General features: G+C 37.4%; 1 protein-coding gene across 4 annotated transcripts; it reads right to left on the minus strand.

Moving 5' to 3' along the window:
• Nucleotides 1-394: 394 nt before the first annotated feature.
• Klp3A (Kinesin-like protein at 3A) lies at nucleotides 395-17,905 on the minus strand. Of its 4 annotated transcripts, none has more exons than XR_008405483.2 (23): nucleotides 17,723-17,905; nucleotides 17,251-17,648; nucleotides 16,832-16,933; nucleotides 15,920-16,111; nucleotides 15,142-15,301; nucleotides 14,609-14,820; nucleotides 13,757-13,919; nucleotides 12,794-13,316; nucleotides 12,233-12,421; nucleotides 11,487-11,660; nucleotides 10,887-11,090; nucleotides 10,248-10,402; nucleotides 9,499-9,647; nucleotides 8,965-9,130; nucleotides 8,062-8,140; nucleotides 7,416-7,538; nucleotides 5,517-5,705; nucleotides 5,027-5,173; nucleotides 4,277-4,363; nucleotides 3,830-3,888; nucleotides 3,195-3,480; nucleotides 1,249-1,336; nucleotides 395-659 (listed from the first exon to the last, which is right to left on the minus strand). XR_008405483.2 is itself a non-coding variant. In XM_053757423.2 (23 exons), exons 2-23 carry the CDS (start codon nucleotides 17,486-17,488, stop codon nucleotides 651-653), a joined length of 3,561 nt encoding a protein of 1,186 aa, XP_053613398.1. In that variant the 5' UTR covers nucleotides 17,489-17,654; nucleotides 17,723-17,904; the 3' UTR covers nucleotides 395-650. The 4 variants fall into 4 exon arrangements, 2 of the variants coding, with proteins under 2 accessions (XP_053613398.1, XP_053613399.1); XR_008405482.2 differs by having other exon boundaries at nucleotides 17,251-17,654; XM_053757423.2 differs by having other exon boundaries at nucleotides 3,328-3,480; nucleotides 17,251-17,654; nucleotides 17,723-17,904.
• Nucleotides 17,906-18,005: the final 100 nt, after the last annotated feature.

The raw sequence follows: 18,005 nt of genomic DNA on the forward strand, positions 1-18,005 counted from the left end.
TATAAATACTAACTGCACCCAGCGATGTTACGCGCGTAATTGTTTAAAAAAATACATACGATGTTATGCACAGTAGTGACATCTACTTTATAAAGCATCATGAACATACATTTTAACCAAATACTACGGGAATCGCGTACTAAAATTACAGTAATAATAATAATCGAAAGTATCAGCTACCTCAAAACCAAGTTTATATAGCAATTTGCTTAACCGTTTGAGCGTGAAGAAATAACAAACTTTCCTCTTTATAATATTAATGGTATATTTATAAAAGGTTTTCAGATCTAATCAGTGTTGCTTCTTACTAAATTTCATGATAGGAGTTGCAAAACTCGAGAGGCCTTACTAATTTGCTGGAAATGAGATTTTTACAAATAAAACATATTTACAATAAATACAAAAATATTTATTCAGAGTTCCACTCCACAATTTTATAAACGCTCACAGAACAAGCCAAGTGTTTATATATGGACAAGATCAATACTATAAGCAAAACATTATAAATCCATTAATTTTGGGCTCATAATTAAAATAAAACAAATCTACAGTTAAAAGGCACTAAAGATAGGTTTTGTTAATAACTAATAACGTAGTCGATATGTTTATAGTGATAGTGTAACATTATGATATACTGCTGTTCCAGATGTCTATTCAGTCTGAAAAAGATAAAAAAATATATATAGGTTATTGAAAATATATAAGCTAAAGGTAAAAAGTCTGAGGTAAATTATTTTTATTTTACTTACATGCTAGAATTTTTGATTTAAAAAATAACGTATTTTTGCCTGAAGTTTTTATTGTCGTCAGAGATCTTATGGCACTAAATACGAGGCAAAGATGGTGTCCAGTGGTTAAGACCGTTCGCCTGTGATCGAAAAGTCCCAGGTTCGAATCCCACTCGTGCCACATGAGTTTGTATACCAGTCTGACTCATGTAGTTTTATTGGTTACCACTTGCTTCCGGTGAAGGAAAACATCGTGAGGAAACAGGTTGACAATTTAAGTTCACTAATGTGTAGGCCCTCGTAAAAATCATGTCGGATGCCTTTAGGCGACTTGAATAAAATCTGTGTTAGCGAGAACACTCGAAAAGAAGATTTCATTTTTAAATGTTGAGGCAAAGAGTATGGTACCTACTGTGAAGTACCTAGTGTGTTTCTAAGTGGCAGTATTAACAGCAAATTTGCAATGATTTTTGTTTGGTTCATGTGTTTCTGACCGTACAACATAATATAATAATCTCACCTTTACAGGTTTTGCTTGTTCCTCTCCCTGATCAAGGGGGAAGAAGTAACTCTTTTTCTTTTTTACGTACGTCGCATCAAGATGGTTTCTGGAACAAAATTCAAAACATTTTATTCAACTAGGGATGATGTATCACTTATCGACGTCAAAAATTTACTCAAAATTAAGTCTACTGCCGACTTCCAAAGCGCAGGTGAAGAAGCGGCGCAACAAACTCCAGCAAAAATAACAGTTGAAAGTAGAAAACATTATGTCGGCTACACACTATCATCGATCTCGGAGAGAAGCCAACGCGAAGCATGAACATTGCGCAGTTTGTATCAGTGATTTTATTGACCGCAATGGAAAACCAGCAATGTACGCCGAATCCACCAAGTTAGGCGAACGGGTACGCGATAATGTGGAGCCAGCCATGATACATGAAAGTATTCGCATGAAATATAATGACAAAATCGTGAATCAGTCAAACGTAATTAATGATTACTTAATTATGAAAAAAATACAATTATGAGAATTACTGAATAGCAAATTTCTTTTGTTTTCTGATGCATTTTAATTATATATTTTGCCTATTTATACTTCAACCGCATATATATAAAGCTACCTCTATGACGATGTAAATAGTGGCGAATTTCGAATTATTATGGAAAGTTTGATGAGTGTAGACGGTATATTTCTATGTCACATTCATATTTTCAAAGTTATTAAGCGAATACGTGCGCTAAGGATCTAAATAATGATGGTAGGTACGCAATCTTTAGACTTTGTTCTACATGAAAACTATAACAGGCATAGTTCTGCAGAGCAAATGGTAATTATTACAAGTATCTACTTTAAATCTAAAATTCTCAAAAGAACTGCAGAATACACAAATAGATGATTCAAAAAAATTGCTATGCATAACCATGGCCTTACTGGGGTTTGGAGGCAAAAAACAAGCAGAAGCTTTTTAATACATAGTATTAAAAGTAAGATATTAATTCGCGACAAATACTGAATCTTGGTCATATATTCACAAAATCAATTATTAAAAAAATTTCAGCATACAATAATGTTTGAAATCCTATCAGTAAGGGCATAGTCCGCATTACCTACTAGTATCTACCAAAACTTGTCCGACCAAACAAAAAGACCCTGTTATAGCCCTTTATAAGGCGGTGGGTAAACCTTATCAACGGTAGTTAAGGTTCATTAGGTTTCGCAACGCAAAGACAAGGAAAACTGAAGACAACGAACTAGAGTCTAACTATCCATAATTCCATACTAATAGTATAAAGAGAATAGATTGTACTTTTGTAATGAATAAACTCCAAAACTACTGGGCCGATTTTGTCAGGGAGATAGACGAAACCTTCGGTGTTACTCCCGAAGGCTATTTATGGTTCATATAATAAATTTTAATCTTTTTTTCGTGAGAGAAATAAACATTATATTAGATCTCTGTCCCGTTTCTTGTGTCTAGTGTTTCTCTAATACGCGTTTCTCTTTCTTTTATTAACAAAAAAGAAAAGACAAGGCGAAGTCTAGTTTTCTCTGTCTACGCGACAACGGTTTAGCTATAGAACTGTTGCCATCTACGTCGAGCCTAATTCCCTATTTCCTCTGGGAATATGACTACCACCTTCTCAAAAAGGCCAGTTTAATGCCGGCTATACACTATCGGCGAACTCTGACAGATGCCGAATTAACGGACATTGCGTAGTTTTTATGCGAGCTTTATTTACCGCAAAAAAAACACAGCAATTAAGTACGACCAACAGCACATCAAATACCCTGCATGAACCTCTATGGCGCGGCAATAATTTGGATAATTTGCAATGAATTTGGGTAGGTTGATGTGGTGTTGACTGTAGGTCACGTCAAAACCAAAAAGTTTTGCCGATAATGTACAGCCGGCGTAAGGCAAGCAAAGGGTCATTTTGTTTTCGAACGCCACAGATAACAACCTGCCGCAGTAGATACTTTAGCACATGCGCCGCGATATTATACTTGGCGGCGTCCACGCCGTACTCAAATATAGAGTTCGCGCAGTAGCCGGACATGGGCGCCAGACAAGTATTGTATAGCAACAGAGCTAACATCCATTTCTGCGTGCGATAGTCCGGGCCGGCCCGCCTTTCGGCCAGAGGCCGCATTGGACGCGACACTTGCTTGTTGGACGCATCGCTTTTTGGCGGACTTTTGCTATGAGACGGAACGTTTTGTTTTTCCAATTCTTCAGATGTTTCAAACCTAAAACGTTGTATTACAACTGTAATATTACCATACAAGTGACAAATTTTAGTGGCCTTTATAAACACTTTTAAACAAATCGATAGTTTAAATATGGCATTAATTTCTTGATTATTGTAATAAGATTATTTTTTCAAATTTTTGCTTTAGATTACCGATGGGCCAATGTTATCTCATACAAGCCTTTTTAGTCTACAACTTAAACTCAAGTTTGGAATACGTCTACAGATTAAAATTGAGCGCCGAATAGAAGTATTGTTTCGTTTCTTAGAAGGATACACCTTTGAGCTTTTGAAGTGCCGACAAACTGTGTTCTGTTCCATATATAGATAAGATAGTTGGGACTTACCGTTTGTCAAAATAAGATTGCGGCGTCGAATCTAAAGACGACATTTCAGTACCGGACGGCTGTGGGAAAATATAAAACATAAAACTTTAAAATCGTATTATTACTTACACTAATGCGAAATTCTGTCTCTTTGTCACGCTCTCACGGCCAAATTGCTCGACTATTTTGATGAAGTTTGAAACAAACATAGTTAAAAACCTAAGTATTGGTTTTCAAAAAATCAAGTGGAGAAGCGGACATTTTTCTTATATTTTGGGGACAATATAAACTATAAACTTAAATTAAAGAAAATATGGAGTTTAAGACATAAATTGGCAACTAGTGAGATACCTAATAAAAAATTTCATCCAATACTTCGTATTGCATCTTCTTAATATTACTATAAATATATATTTTTCACTAAACGCGAAATCTGTGGACTGAATGTAGGTTAATTTAAATACTCACGTTATTTTCCTTGTCTTCGCTGTCCGAAGAGTTTCTTCCTCTATTTTTACAGAGCGCGCTTTGACACCTACAAGCAGCGCCGCAGCCCTGAAAATTAAAACAGGAATATTATGCTTTCAGATTTTATTATATAAATGCACTTTTTCATTTTACAAGCAAAGGGTCTTTTTGTTTTCGAACGCCACAGATAACAACCTGCCGCAGTAGATACTTTAGCACATGCGCCGTACTCAAATATAGAGTTCGCGCATTACGCCGCCATTTCAGTGACACTTTTCTCTTGACGTTTCCTCGCACGTATACGCGCGCCATTATGCTCACACGCTGCCTTTTTATTTTACGCTGATTCCGGGCTTCGACGCGTTATGGCCGCGGAGAGAGACATTATAAACAAAGCGATATGAATATAATATGACATCAGTTTTGGCAATTAACACATTCGAAAAGAAATAAACATAAACTATCACAAGGGATCGATCCGTCATTTTTTTAGTGGAAGGATCCGATCATATCCAAAATCAATCGTTTATAAAATTAGCACATTATCACAGTACAGATTATTATTATTATGAAGTCAAATAGTAAAACTAAATCTTGTCTTTGTTGAAATTTCAAAAAATATGCTTTCGCTTACCGGTCGCATGGAAGATATTCCCTTCATGTTATAACTTCGCCGTTGCGTTGAAGTTACTCTTCAATATATTCTTAATTTCTATCACGTGCACTAAAAGTAATTGGCAACAAACAAACCTTATCGTTCTTGACACAGCCGCACATCTTGGTGGAGCAGCTGCCGCGGCAGCAGCAGTGCGGCGCGCCGTCGCTGGCGCGCTTGCTGGCGCGCGCGCTCTCCGTCTCCGGCTTGAAGTTCATCGTCAGCCGGGACGAACGTTGTGCCTGCAAACATGTGCGTTTTTAACTAACTAGTTGTTCGCCGCGAACACATATAATGAATCGATATTCATTATATGTGTTCGCGGTTACCAACGGTTCTAAAGTTATCGTGTTACAAACAAACAAAAAATATGAATTCATCTCTTTACGTACATATTTGACGTTTGAGGGTGAAACAGTTAGTTTAATTACAGGATACTATGGCAAGAGAAGGAAATAGGGTATATATAAATACCTTCCATCCCGGAAAAACAACTGTTCCCGTGGGAAATTTACGCAGGCGAAGCCGCGGGCAAAAAGCCAGTAGTCAATCAATAAATAAATAATTTGAAGGACGGTGAAATACCTGAATGCGTTTGATGAGCGGCGTGGCCCGCCAATCGGGGTCTCGTTCCTCGTCCTCTTCTTCTTCTTCTTCCTCGTCAGTGGGCTCCACGTACTCCACCTTCTTCACCGCGTCCAGCGGCCCGTTCTTACGTTTCTTCGCTTTGCTGCCGGCCGCGCGGAGCTGTTCTAATTCGTCCAGTAGCTTTTTCTGGAAATTGATTTATACATTAGCATTCCTCTTATGGAAATAAATAGATCCCTTGTGCTTAAACTACTTTTAAACTTTCGTTTTGCATAATTATATATTAAACGACAGATATTAAACGCGCATACCTCCGGACCTTGTTTGTAACAAGGTCCGAAACGGGAAAGGTACGTGCGCGTTTAATACCTCTCCTTTGTATATGTTTTATTGTATCCTTTTTTACTACAAATACATCAAAAGATATTATACTATTTTTTTCTATTTAATTCTACTTATAAATATTTAAGGACAATTAAATATACGTATATATTTCATACAACCTTGACATCCACGGCAAGCAAGCAATTTTCTTCTTTAATCTTTCTTGATATTAATACTTTTTTTCATTTTATCTTATATTTTTATAAATACTTACGGATCAATTGTGATATACATTTCAGTCGAATAGGAAAGGGAAAAAAGTACAAAGCGTGGTCTTTATAAATTTGACAGATAGCAAACAATTTGCCGCTAGGGGAGCTAGTGTTGCGGGAGGTTAGTTTACAAAATTTTTATGTTCTTCTTCTTTGCGTGTCGATGGCAAATCTAAAAAGTTCTATTGGGTGCTAAGTTATATTCTTGCCAGAACCTATTTTTATGTTTGTGCTGTGTCTATGTGCGCAGTCCAAGGGGTCCAAGCATACCGCAGACATAGGCACAACATAAAACTCAAAATATTTTATTTAACTAACCTTTCCCAGCACTAGTGTCTCTAGCGGAGAATTGGTTAGTATTAGCCTCCATTCTGATGTTATGTTCATTTATATACATCTTATTTATAAAAGAATCATTCCACATAGCACTACCATATCGAACAATAATCCTTATGATTTATAAGCGCTTTTCTGAACTAAATGATTCGTATTATATGAAGGATGCGCTTAAGTGGAATTAATGTATTTAACATGCATATCATGCATAATATCTTTAGTAACGTTAAGTGCGATAAATAGTCATAAAGTCGCATAAATATATCGTGATAATTCGTAATTTAGATTATATCAAGCGGCGTGTGACGTGCAGTCCATATGCTTAATGGATAACGTACCAGGCAACAATAGGATACAAAGCGTTGGCATAAAAAGCAACAGCATTCTTTAAAAAATTGATGTTAGACGGCCTTAATATCACAATCGAATCTTCAAAACTAAGTTTTACTTATTAGCAGGCCAGGGCTTCGAGGCTTAACAGCCAAGAACACATGAGGATGAAATAGAATCATGTTACATGTCTCTTTCTTCTCGTTTAAGCTGTGAATACAATAGGCAACATTTCATGCGCAACTATAATCTATCTCACGCATTACTATTGACTCATGCGAAATCTCACTCATGCAAATTGTAATGAAAAGGAAAGAACGATATGTTGCGCGTCAAATGTTCCCTAGTGTATACGTGGGTTTATCCTCAGCTATTGAGGTTCGAAGATTCGCCTATTTTTTCACTTCCCATATTTTATTTGGCTGTGGTATTAAGACAGGTCACCAGCCTGTGGCTGACAAAGCATGTCCCTTAATAGCCGCGTCATCCACGGGACGATAATAGTCACTCCAGGGCGTTTTAGTATAACATCGCATCTAACATATCACTACGATCTAGACTACCACTCAAACGCGGTTGTGTCACAAGCAGTTTAATGATTGAATGACGTTCACAGAGTAATGTTGGCACATACATTCTCGTCGTCCAGCTGGTCCAGCTTGTCCTGCTGGAACTGGATCACGTTCTGCAGATGTTTGCACGCCTCGCTGCGGTCGCCGCGCACTACGCCGCGCTGCAGCGCCACCAACGCCGTCAGCTGACAACCACAGACATTATTATACAATGTACAGTCAACACTAGCTACCTAAATCCTAATCCTAATTAATATCATAAATGCTAAAGTAAGATTGCTTGTTTGTTACCGCTTCACGATCTATCTACTCAACTTCTTGAAATTTTTCATACATATAGTTTGAAGTACGGAGAAGGACATAGCTATCATCCCGGAAAAATAACTGCTTCCGTGGGGGTGATGCGACATTATGACTTCACTATTACCTGGTTTCGCTCAAAATATAAATAAAAAAGAAATGTGTATCAGGAATACATGAGAAAAAACTCGGACCAAAAGAGATTTTTTCATGTATTCCTGATTATTGTTCGCCAAGTCTCCCTATATAATATAGGTTATAATTAACAGCCATTTAGGTCCCACTGCTACGCCCTCCGTCCTCAATAGATTCCTGTCTTATATTTTAGAGAACCAGTCACTATTGTACGAGTCAAAATTGTTTCGGGGTATTCCAGGTTAAATAAATAAATCTAAAAATATAGCCTGCCTTTTGCTCGCTCTGCATCTTGACGGTGGCCAGTTGCCTTTCGAATTCGGTCTTGCTGTGTTCATATTCTACCGTCAACCTGAAAATTAAATGAATATTTGTAACAGTTCAGAGAGAGTGGAATGGAAAACATAGGGCAGCGAAAGGACGTAATGATTACAGAAGACATGCGAAAGATTGAACTTTTTATTTCATGATCTCTATTATATCACCTCATTATTGTCTAATATCAGTAACTAGACAAAAAATATAAATAGGTATTACTCATAAATGAAGTAATCTGCGCCCAGGGGTTACCCTCCCGTGGGAATTTTGGGATAAAAAGCACACTATGTGTTATAGTTTGAAGTACGAAGGACATAGCTTTCATCCCAGAAAAATAACTGCTCCCTTTGGGGGCGAAGCCACATTGTGGCCCATATACCAAATTTCATAACAATCCGTCCAGTAGATTTTGCGTGAAAGAGTTGAAAACATACACATACATCGTCACAAACTTTTGCATTTATAATATTAATAGGACTAGTTGTTGCAGCGGTTATAAAGGATAGTTACTATACTCGAGGTCAAGATCTTATTTATTTACAGGACATATTTTTCCCAAACTTCTTCACGCAACCCAGCAGTTTAGCAGTGAAAGTGTGAGAGACACCAAGGCTTACGTATTCATAATATTACTTTTTATAACAAGCTTTTATTTGAAAACTTGCCGTGTTAGGTTGTTCGTCAGTGTGAATCAAATCTTGCAAGATAAAAAGACTACCTTCTTATCTGAGCATTTTAATCTGCTCCGATAAGCTTTTCATTTCTTTTTGAAATATCATAGCCAGATTTTAGTGCCCTACGCAGTAATTTGCTAGCAAAAGCCAAAATAAATTTGAGCCACTTCACAAATGAACTGACCTATCATGCGCCTCCTTGATCTCCTCGTATCGTGCCTGGTACCCCTTCTCACTCTGGTTCTGCAGCTCCCGCTTTGTGTCCACCAGAAGTTCGAACAGACACTTCAGAGCTACCTTCGCTTCCAGCATCGATTGGATGTTGTCCCACTGTGTGCGAGATTTGTTCTCTGTGGAGTAGAAAAGTGGTTAGGGAAACATACTCTGTCCAGCTCAATCATCTTCCGTATTCGGGGTTGTGATGCCGCGAAACCCGGGATCAAAAATGAATCTTAAATGTGAGGAAAACATGATCTCTGACGACAATAAAACTTAGGTATTTGTTTATGGTGGAACAAAGAGTTATATTATTATTATAGTAACACTGATCGGTGGTTTCAGCTCGTGATTCCGCCCTAAAATAGGACCACCACAAATCTTCCCGTGGATGTCGTACGAGGAGACTAATTGGGAAGAAATGCTGCCTAGACAATAGCATTCTCAAAAAGGGTTGACGTCAGGCAAGTGGCGGGGCATAAAACCATAGCATTGATGATACCTTGGTCGGCGGTGAGAATCTTCTGTTGCAGATCAGATATCTGCGCCTTCCTGAGCGCGAGGTCGTCCTCCAGCTCCGCGATCTTCTTGCGGTTGCTCTCATCGTCTGTGCTGTTGCGCAGGTTCTCTATTTGTTCTGTTATCCACGCCCTGATTACAAAACGTATTACAAAATTAATGAGATTATATCCTGAAATAGCATATAGGGTATATTTTATCTTGGATTTCCCACGGGAGCGAAGCCCCGCATCTAATAAAATACAAATGTATGCAACACATATTTGTTGTTTAAATTAAATATAGAATAGAATATAGATATTTCTATCTATATACAAGTCAAGAAAATGAAGAAATTAAATGAGACAGCTGTGTACTGTTGCCTAGCAACACTGGGTGTTAATCAATCAATGTTGACCACTATTTCGTATTGCAATGGCAAAAATATATAACTAGCCAAGAATGCATTTTATTCACTTTCTAGACCGACTTGTACTATCTCCACGAGTTCCTCCGGGACTTTTCAGACTCAACAATACTTACAGTTCCTGCTTGATGTATTGCTGTACTGTACTGTGTTATCACTCTGCCCTTCGCGTAGCGTTGCGTTGCTCTATGACATAGAATGAGCTCCTCTAGCGACTTTACTGCCTCAACAATGCTGAGCTGTAATTCCTCTAAGTATTATTGCACAGCCCCCGCTTTCACGCTCCTTTCGCGTTGTGTTGCGTTGCTATATCACGTAGTATATACCTGTACTCCATGAGCTCCTCCAGCGACTTCTCGGCCTCAACAATACTGAGATGGACCTCTAGTTCCTGCTCTATGTATTGCTGCACAGCTCCAGCTTTCACGCTGCCCTTCGCGTTGCGTTTCATTGCGGTGTTCTTCTGCCTCTCCAGCGCTTCCTGTCAAATTCAAATGAAACAGATAGTCTCTACCCTCTCTCTCATCCTCGTCTGTTTCTGCATGGCTCACTCTCATCTACCTTGCATTGTTGGTTCCTAGCCGTTATATTCCAGTAACCTGGCCATGGAAGGCGGGTCATAGAGTAATTTAAAGTTATACATTTTGGCTTTTATTACTCCCATAATTAGTTTTCTTTAATATATCCTATGTTCATAGCCCACTTACAGTTTTTTTATATGTATAGATTAAGAAATACCAATAGAACTAGTTAACGCTGTTGGTTTTCTTTACTATCATCAATACATAGAACAAAGTAACTTTCCATTGTCTGTCCATATGCATGCTTAGATCTCTAAAACAATAAGATTATGATTCTGCTTTTTTAAAAAACTTAATTTCTGAGGTGTATAATTTATTATGGTAATACCCGAGCGAAAGCGGGACGGGTTACTAGTAACAAATAAACACAATGTAAAATCTCACCTTCAGCCTCTTATTAACCGCAACAGCCTCCTCCATTTTGCGTTTGAGTACATTCTGCTGCTTGGCGTGCAGCGACTCCATCTTGGCCATGGCGGTGGCGCGCTTGCGGTCCTCAGTGCGCAGGCGCAGCATCGCGCGCTCGTTGTCCGCCTTCCACTTGCGGAACTTCTCGCTCTCCTCGCGCATTTGCTTTATTATTTTCACCTGATGACATATTTATATGATAATATAAGAATGTGTCATAAACATCATTTAAAAACATAAAATAGTAACACAAACACAACTTTAGCATTTATAATATTAGTAGGATATATATATATATATATATATATATATATATATATATATATATATATATATATATATATATATATATATATATATATATATATACATATATACATATATATATAACAAAAATAGTAAGCCCTTCTGGCATGATAAGGACCAACACTATTTAAATGAGTTTCTTTCTCAGCAATGGCCGTTACAAGACGCTAATAGTATGTAACATTGCTAAATATGATTTCATTTAGAATATGACGTGAAAAAATGCCTGTGAAGATCTAATTTCCGTATAAATGATTTGATTTTGAATACCTTAGTAGCCTTCATAGAATGCAGCTCGGCGTTGAGCGCGGCGATCTTGGCTTCGTTCTTCTCCTTAGTTTTGATGATGTGGGCTTGCTGCTGACATTTCTTCTTCAGGTCAGATATCTCAGCCTCCAGGGTCGACACCTTGGTGCGCCTCTCCTCGTGAGACGGGTCTTTGACCTGGGATCAACATTTATCAATAAAAAATATTTGTCCAAATTAGGTTGATAAGTTATCTGATAGATATGTTTTTTTGAGATAACTTTTTGCTTAAGAAAACACAAAGACACCAAGAAATAGAAAAAGCACTAGCCTAGCGATGGCGGACTTATCCCATGGAGGGATCTTTTCCAGTCAACTGACAGGAAAAGACAATTATAAACACAAAGGGCAAGAAGTAATAGAACAAAAGAAAGGAAGTTAAAACGAGTAATATAAATTTTATTATATGTATTGCGTTAAAAATTGTGTTTCACAAGTGTTGCATATTTATCTAGCATAACTGCTAGATATTACTAACGTATTATCTGTCAGATTACAATATAACATTTTATCTGAAAGTGGAAACAGGCTCTAAGATGATATGCATCACTGTCGACGGCACGATCGAAAAAATATTGTGCAGTCTTCCAAAGCGCAATGCGCAATTTAAAGCGGCACAACAGACTTTTCTTCAAAGACGCCTATCAACGAATGTGAGTTTTATAAGTTGAAATAATATTGTATTAATAAATATTGACTTATTTTAGTACCTTGGTCTGTTTGAGCTGTTGCATAAGTTCGTCCCTCTCTTTCTCTAGCTGGGCGATCTTCTCTTCGTTCTCCCTCAGGTTATTGTGGCTGTCCAGCATGTCCTTGTTATTGGCCAGTATAGCTTGAACCACGGACGCCTTGATCGCCATAGCACGGTTGAGCTCCTGCAGCTCTTGGTTCAGAGCCACCTGGTGGTGGAATTTTAACTTTTATTACTTTTTTTTTGTAAATAGTGGACAGAAATTTAATTAGAAATAGTTGTCTGTGGTTCTATTCTGAGTCTGTTGGAAGTGTTGTCCGTTTATTATTACCAAAATTGATTCAAAGTTACAAAAATGGATAAAGTTTTCTGATGTTTTATCAATGAATTGAATTTTTAGGACATAAATATAGTTTAATCGTAAATTATATAAAAGGTCGATTTTGAAGAAATAACGAAACAATGGTTATTGTAAAAAACATATGTCAAACCCATTCTGGTGACAGTAAACATTGGTTAATATGATATGACGGCGATAGGGTAAAAATCGGTAAAATAATAACAATAAATAACGACCAACCTGTCCCATAGCCCTCTTTTCCTCTTCCAAAACAGCCTGATCCTCATTCATCATCACGTCATCATCAACCTTTTCAGTATCATCTTCCTTTACAAACGATAGTTTAATCTCGTGATCAATTAATTCTTCATTGGTCTTCAGATTAACAGACTGCAAATCTTCCAATCTCGACTTAATCTCTTTCAAATAATCAACAACTGAAGTTTTTTGCGCTTCCTCGTCTTGAGCTTCTGAAGTATTTAAGTTTTCTATAGTCTGGTTACACTGTTCCGTCAATTCATTTAGCTTCCGTTCTATTTTGTCCTTTGCTGCCTCAGCTAAGAGTGCTTTTTCGCACAAATTGGTGTTTTCAATGAGCATATTGCTGAGGTGCTCGGTTACTTGCTTGTGTTTCTTGAGTAGCTCCGCGTATTTAGCTCTTTCTCTTTCCAACTCTTCTTGGAGTTGTTCGTTGTTCTGCTCTGACGCGGTCGGCAATTTCCCGATCAGTTGTAGTCTCAGTTCGTTTACTAAGTTGTTCAACCTAAAATTAAAAATACTTTTACTGTTGCCGTTTGTAATCATTAAGTAATTTATTCCAAATTTAATCAGCGCTATAAACATGACAGCATAGGAGAAAAACAGATTTTTTTCATTTATATTTTAGCTGAATTTACTTAGATTCATACGGTAGTCCGACGACCTTGCCATAGGCGTAAGTGCTGGCAGCGTTGGCAACGCAGGCAGTCAGGGCTGTCCCAAAATATGAAAGAGATGATACTGTATCTGTACAAATTTTGCCAAAAATTGCGGCCCCTCCTCTCTCCCCACATCACACCGCACCCCTACGATGGTTCAGCATTCGAAATTCGACTGTGGCAACTACACGTAGGACGTAGTACAAGTAGGTTGATCAGCTGTGATATGTATTGTCGACCTGACGATCGTCTCGTCCAGATCGTAGCCGGCGAAAGGTATACTGACCTGACGATCTCGGCCGCCTTGGCGTCCTGGTTGATGATGGGCTTGTTGCGGATGCGGCGCGCGCGGTCGGCGTAGCGCAGCGTGGACACGGTCTCGTCCAGGTTGTAGTCGGCGGGGCTCACGCACGCCACCATCAGCGTCAGCGAATTGCCGCCCAGACTGTCTGTGTGCACACAAGTATTTAACAATTCAGTTTAAACAATGCAATTTAATTTTAATTTAAACCAGTTCTATGACGCTGGTTGCTTTCCTAGTGGTTCCGCCCTTCATGATCTTTTGTTACATGTTTACAAAAAGATCTGTTTCTCTCTCTCTCATCTTCTCGGAAATAAATATCTTTGTACTCTAACTCCAGACTTTGTAGTATCTCTAAATACTACAGAGAATACTGTTGCATTTACTACTACAAAGGCTGGAGTAAGAGTAAAGAGATTTTTTTCTAACTTAAAACCTCCTTGACACAACGACTTTGAACACAACAGAGAACTAAGCAACCATTGAGGAGTTCCCTTATCGGGAGTCCATTGTGATCCGTTAACACAATAAGAGATTCTCATCAGAACTAAAGCCATTTATAAAATTTCAAATCCATGTATTAACCGTTGAGGGGCTCCTTCGTCGGTAGCCAATCATAAGTGCATCAAGTCATGCGTATCAGAATATATTGTCATACAAACTTAATGCGTATATAAAATTTCAGCTCCATCAGTTAAGATATTGGTTTCAAAATTGAGTTGCAAGATTCCACCTGAACATTCATATCGTACATCGCAAGTTAAATAAAACCTTGTAAAATTATTCGTTTTTCCAAGTAAGTATTATGTAGTCAAATATATTATAAAAATTTCTTACCTTGTAACAACCTAGTCAGCTTGCTGTCTCTATAGCTGATGAAGCTTCTATTGGTACCATCACCGAGCGCCGAGATGACATTGCCTAGAGCCAACAAACCCTGATTGATCTTGACACCTTCCTTCAACCTTTCCCCGCTAGCTTTTGTCTTCTTGATCCTTTCAGAGCCCGCCAAGTCCACCAGGTGGAATTTTGATGTTGTTGCAATATTTCTGTTGAAGCATAAAATAATATAAATGAAACAGTCAAACCACAAAATCGTAACAAACAGCAGCTGAATAGGTAATGCTGGCGACAATATGGCGCTATAATCTATTTTATTTATAGTTTCTCATATTACTTGGAACTTATAGTGTGCTTGGACCATTTTAACTCTTAAATTTTAAATACTTTATTTTTACAAAAAAAAAAAATAGTACACTCTCCATTTCGATTTGCATATCCATAGTTAAGTACCCATAAATAAAAGTTTTAGCACCAAATTATAAATATACAAAACTCATGAAAATACATTACATTAATCATGTACTCACTTGTCAGTCCTACTTTCCTTAGCTATAATGATAGTGAAGACAGCGTGACTCCTGCTGGAGGCCTGGTTCATAGCCGTGGAGCCCGTCACTCGGCCCATGGACCCTCGCTCCAGTATCATCATGGTCTCTCTGGTTGATGTCACTGGCAGCTCTGTTATACCTGCAATACAGATAAATAAAAATTGTTTTTTTTTTCTAAATTTTGTCTCAAATTTAGAAAAAAAAAACAATTTTTATCTTCAGTTCAGTGCACTTTGTGTGACTATGTCAGCCTCATAGAGGATCTCTAATATAAACTTATCTAGCTTTCATAATGCTTGTCCACAAGATATAAATGGATTTAGCCACCTGTGATAATGGACTGCTCAACACTATGTTCAGCAATCCATTACACACGGGAACTTTGGCTAAAAATCTATCGCGTAGGGCAGAATATCAACCACATTCCAGCAAGATGTGTATCAAGTTTTCCTCCTTGTACAGTACACATATCTGTTTATTAGGTAAATGTGTTAACAATACAGAAATTATGTCTCAGCCGCACACAGTAAAGGTTCATTCATCAAGCCAGTATCATAGACTGAACATGTAGACAAAAGAATGCCAATGTATAACTCACTCACACTCAACACTGTCAAATAAAAATTCTATGTCAAAGAAAAAATATTTTCATCTTTTACCTTTATTCCCAGTCTTAGCATGGAAAAAAAATATAGAAATTAGGTACTTTATGAAGTTATGTTGAAAAGTTTTGTCAATCTCTCAGAAGTTTAAATACCTGGCAAAACTACGCCTTTGTTAATATCCTCTCTAATTTCAATAATACTGTGGCCCCTTTCCTTTCCGGACAGTAAATCGTAGCACTGCTCTTGATATAACTCCATGAATGACACGGAAATTTTAAATATGAACTTGTCTTCATGCGTCTCGATAAAGTCAAAAATGTCTGCCACTGCCTGGGGTATCACACCTGAAATTTGAAAAAATATTTTAAAACTATTTTATATATATATATATATTTTTTTTTTTAAATCTATTTTTTGTCGAGGCTTCAGTTGCTTGGTGCGACTATGCCAGCCTCATGGGGAAATTCCATTTTATTTGGTATTATGTCTGCCTTTGCGTCATCACCCCTCTCCAGAATGTATAAATACATCTGGCCTCCTGAGACAATGGTTTGTTCAACATAATGTTGATCTCATCATTGCCCAAACAGAGATCATGCAGGAGTTTATTTCTTAAGCTTGAGTACTGATCACATTCTACCATTTTATTGCACACATTACATGCACCCGAATGGGCTTTTTTAATAAGAAAATAAAGCTTGTTAACTGGAACCATTTTTTATATATTTATAATCAGGAACTTTTCAAACAAAATGAATAAATAATATGAGATTTGTTTCTCTGTTTCAGGTTCCTAAATTGAATTGCACTATATTTGAATTGTTCTAAATAGTTGGTGGTAGGCCTACAGTTCAAATCAAGTTTATTCATAACAGATTCATTGGCATCTACTTGCTGTAGGACATTGAATTTTCCTTTAGTGCTGATCACCAAAAAAAAGCATGTTTGCTATGCTTACTAAAAATGTTGAAAAAAATGGGGTAAGTATTCCAACATAAAAAAACCAAAACTATCACATTGTGTGATTGTCCACCTGTCTTCAAAAATACACATAATATACAAACCTAACTTAGTGAAGTCACCATCAGAACCAGAATAATTTGTGCCCATAGTGTATGTTTTGCCTGAGCCGGTCTGCCCATATGCCAGTATTGTCACATTGTAACCTGAAATTTTAAAAAAAATTAATTCTTAAGAGGTTTCATTTGGAAACATTTGTAGATAAGTAATGAACAGTAATAAAAGTAAAAAGGCAGTCTCACACACAAGTAAGCTTGCCAACCGTCCTGGATTTTCCACAAGTAAGCTTGCCAACCGTCCTGGATTTTCCGGGACATCCAGCTTCTGAGTCAATTTTCCTCACTCAGAAATGCCTTATTTTGAGTTGGCAAGCTTACACACAAGTATGTATAAACTCACATAGAGGTCTTAAATTCATGTGTGTGTGTGTCACATATTTTCAGCAAAGAATTAACAAATATACCTTGGAAGAGTTTCCCAATCAGTCCTTTCACAGCCGTGTCATAGAATTCCTGCTGAGTGATATGCTGAGGGAAAACATAATTGAAGGTGAAGGCTAGATCTTTGATCTGCACCTGTTGCTCATTAGGAACCACATCAATACACTCATCGCAGCCTCTTTCTATCTCTTGATGCATGAGCGGTCTAATCCTAAGTGCGACTTGTACGGTGTCTATAGTTCCTTTGTCAGCTTCAACCATTTTGATGCTTTTTATAACTAATTTAATCAAAACGGCCTCTGCCTTACTACTCAATCTTCATGTCTTGTTTTCGCCGGTGATCAGGGAACGGTCATTGTTTTTATTTCAAGCCAAGCAAACGTCTTTTGTCAAAGGTAAGTAGTAATTCGGTTATTTTTTCCTGAAACTAAAAAGTTATAATCAAAATAGGACTTATGCAATCTAATACTTGTACAGATGTTATTTACAATTTACCTGCGAGGGATTCTTTTCTCATGTAATGAACATTTGATTATTGAATAATAATTGTTGTTTGGTATACGCTAAGTTCTCATAATAACTTTGATTTTGAAGTAAGTTCACTTTTCACAAACTTTGAAAAGGCGTCGAGACAAAGACGGTTAAGACAAGAAACGACCTCTTTTTGAATGTTTTGCTGTTTTGAATGAAAATGACATTGACATTCCGCCTGCCAATGACATATTGTTTATGGTTAAAACACGTTCGGATTGTTGTCTGATCCAGATCCGGATGCAGG

Source organism: Plodia interpunctella, chromosome 17, assembly GCF_027563975.2.
Source record: "Plodia interpunctella isolate USDA-ARS_2022_Savannah chromosome 17, ilPloInte3.2, whole genome shotgun sequence".
Classification (NCBI taxonomy): domain Eukaryota; kingdom Metazoa; phylum Arthropoda; class Insecta; order Lepidoptera; family Pyralidae; genus Plodia; species Plodia interpunctella.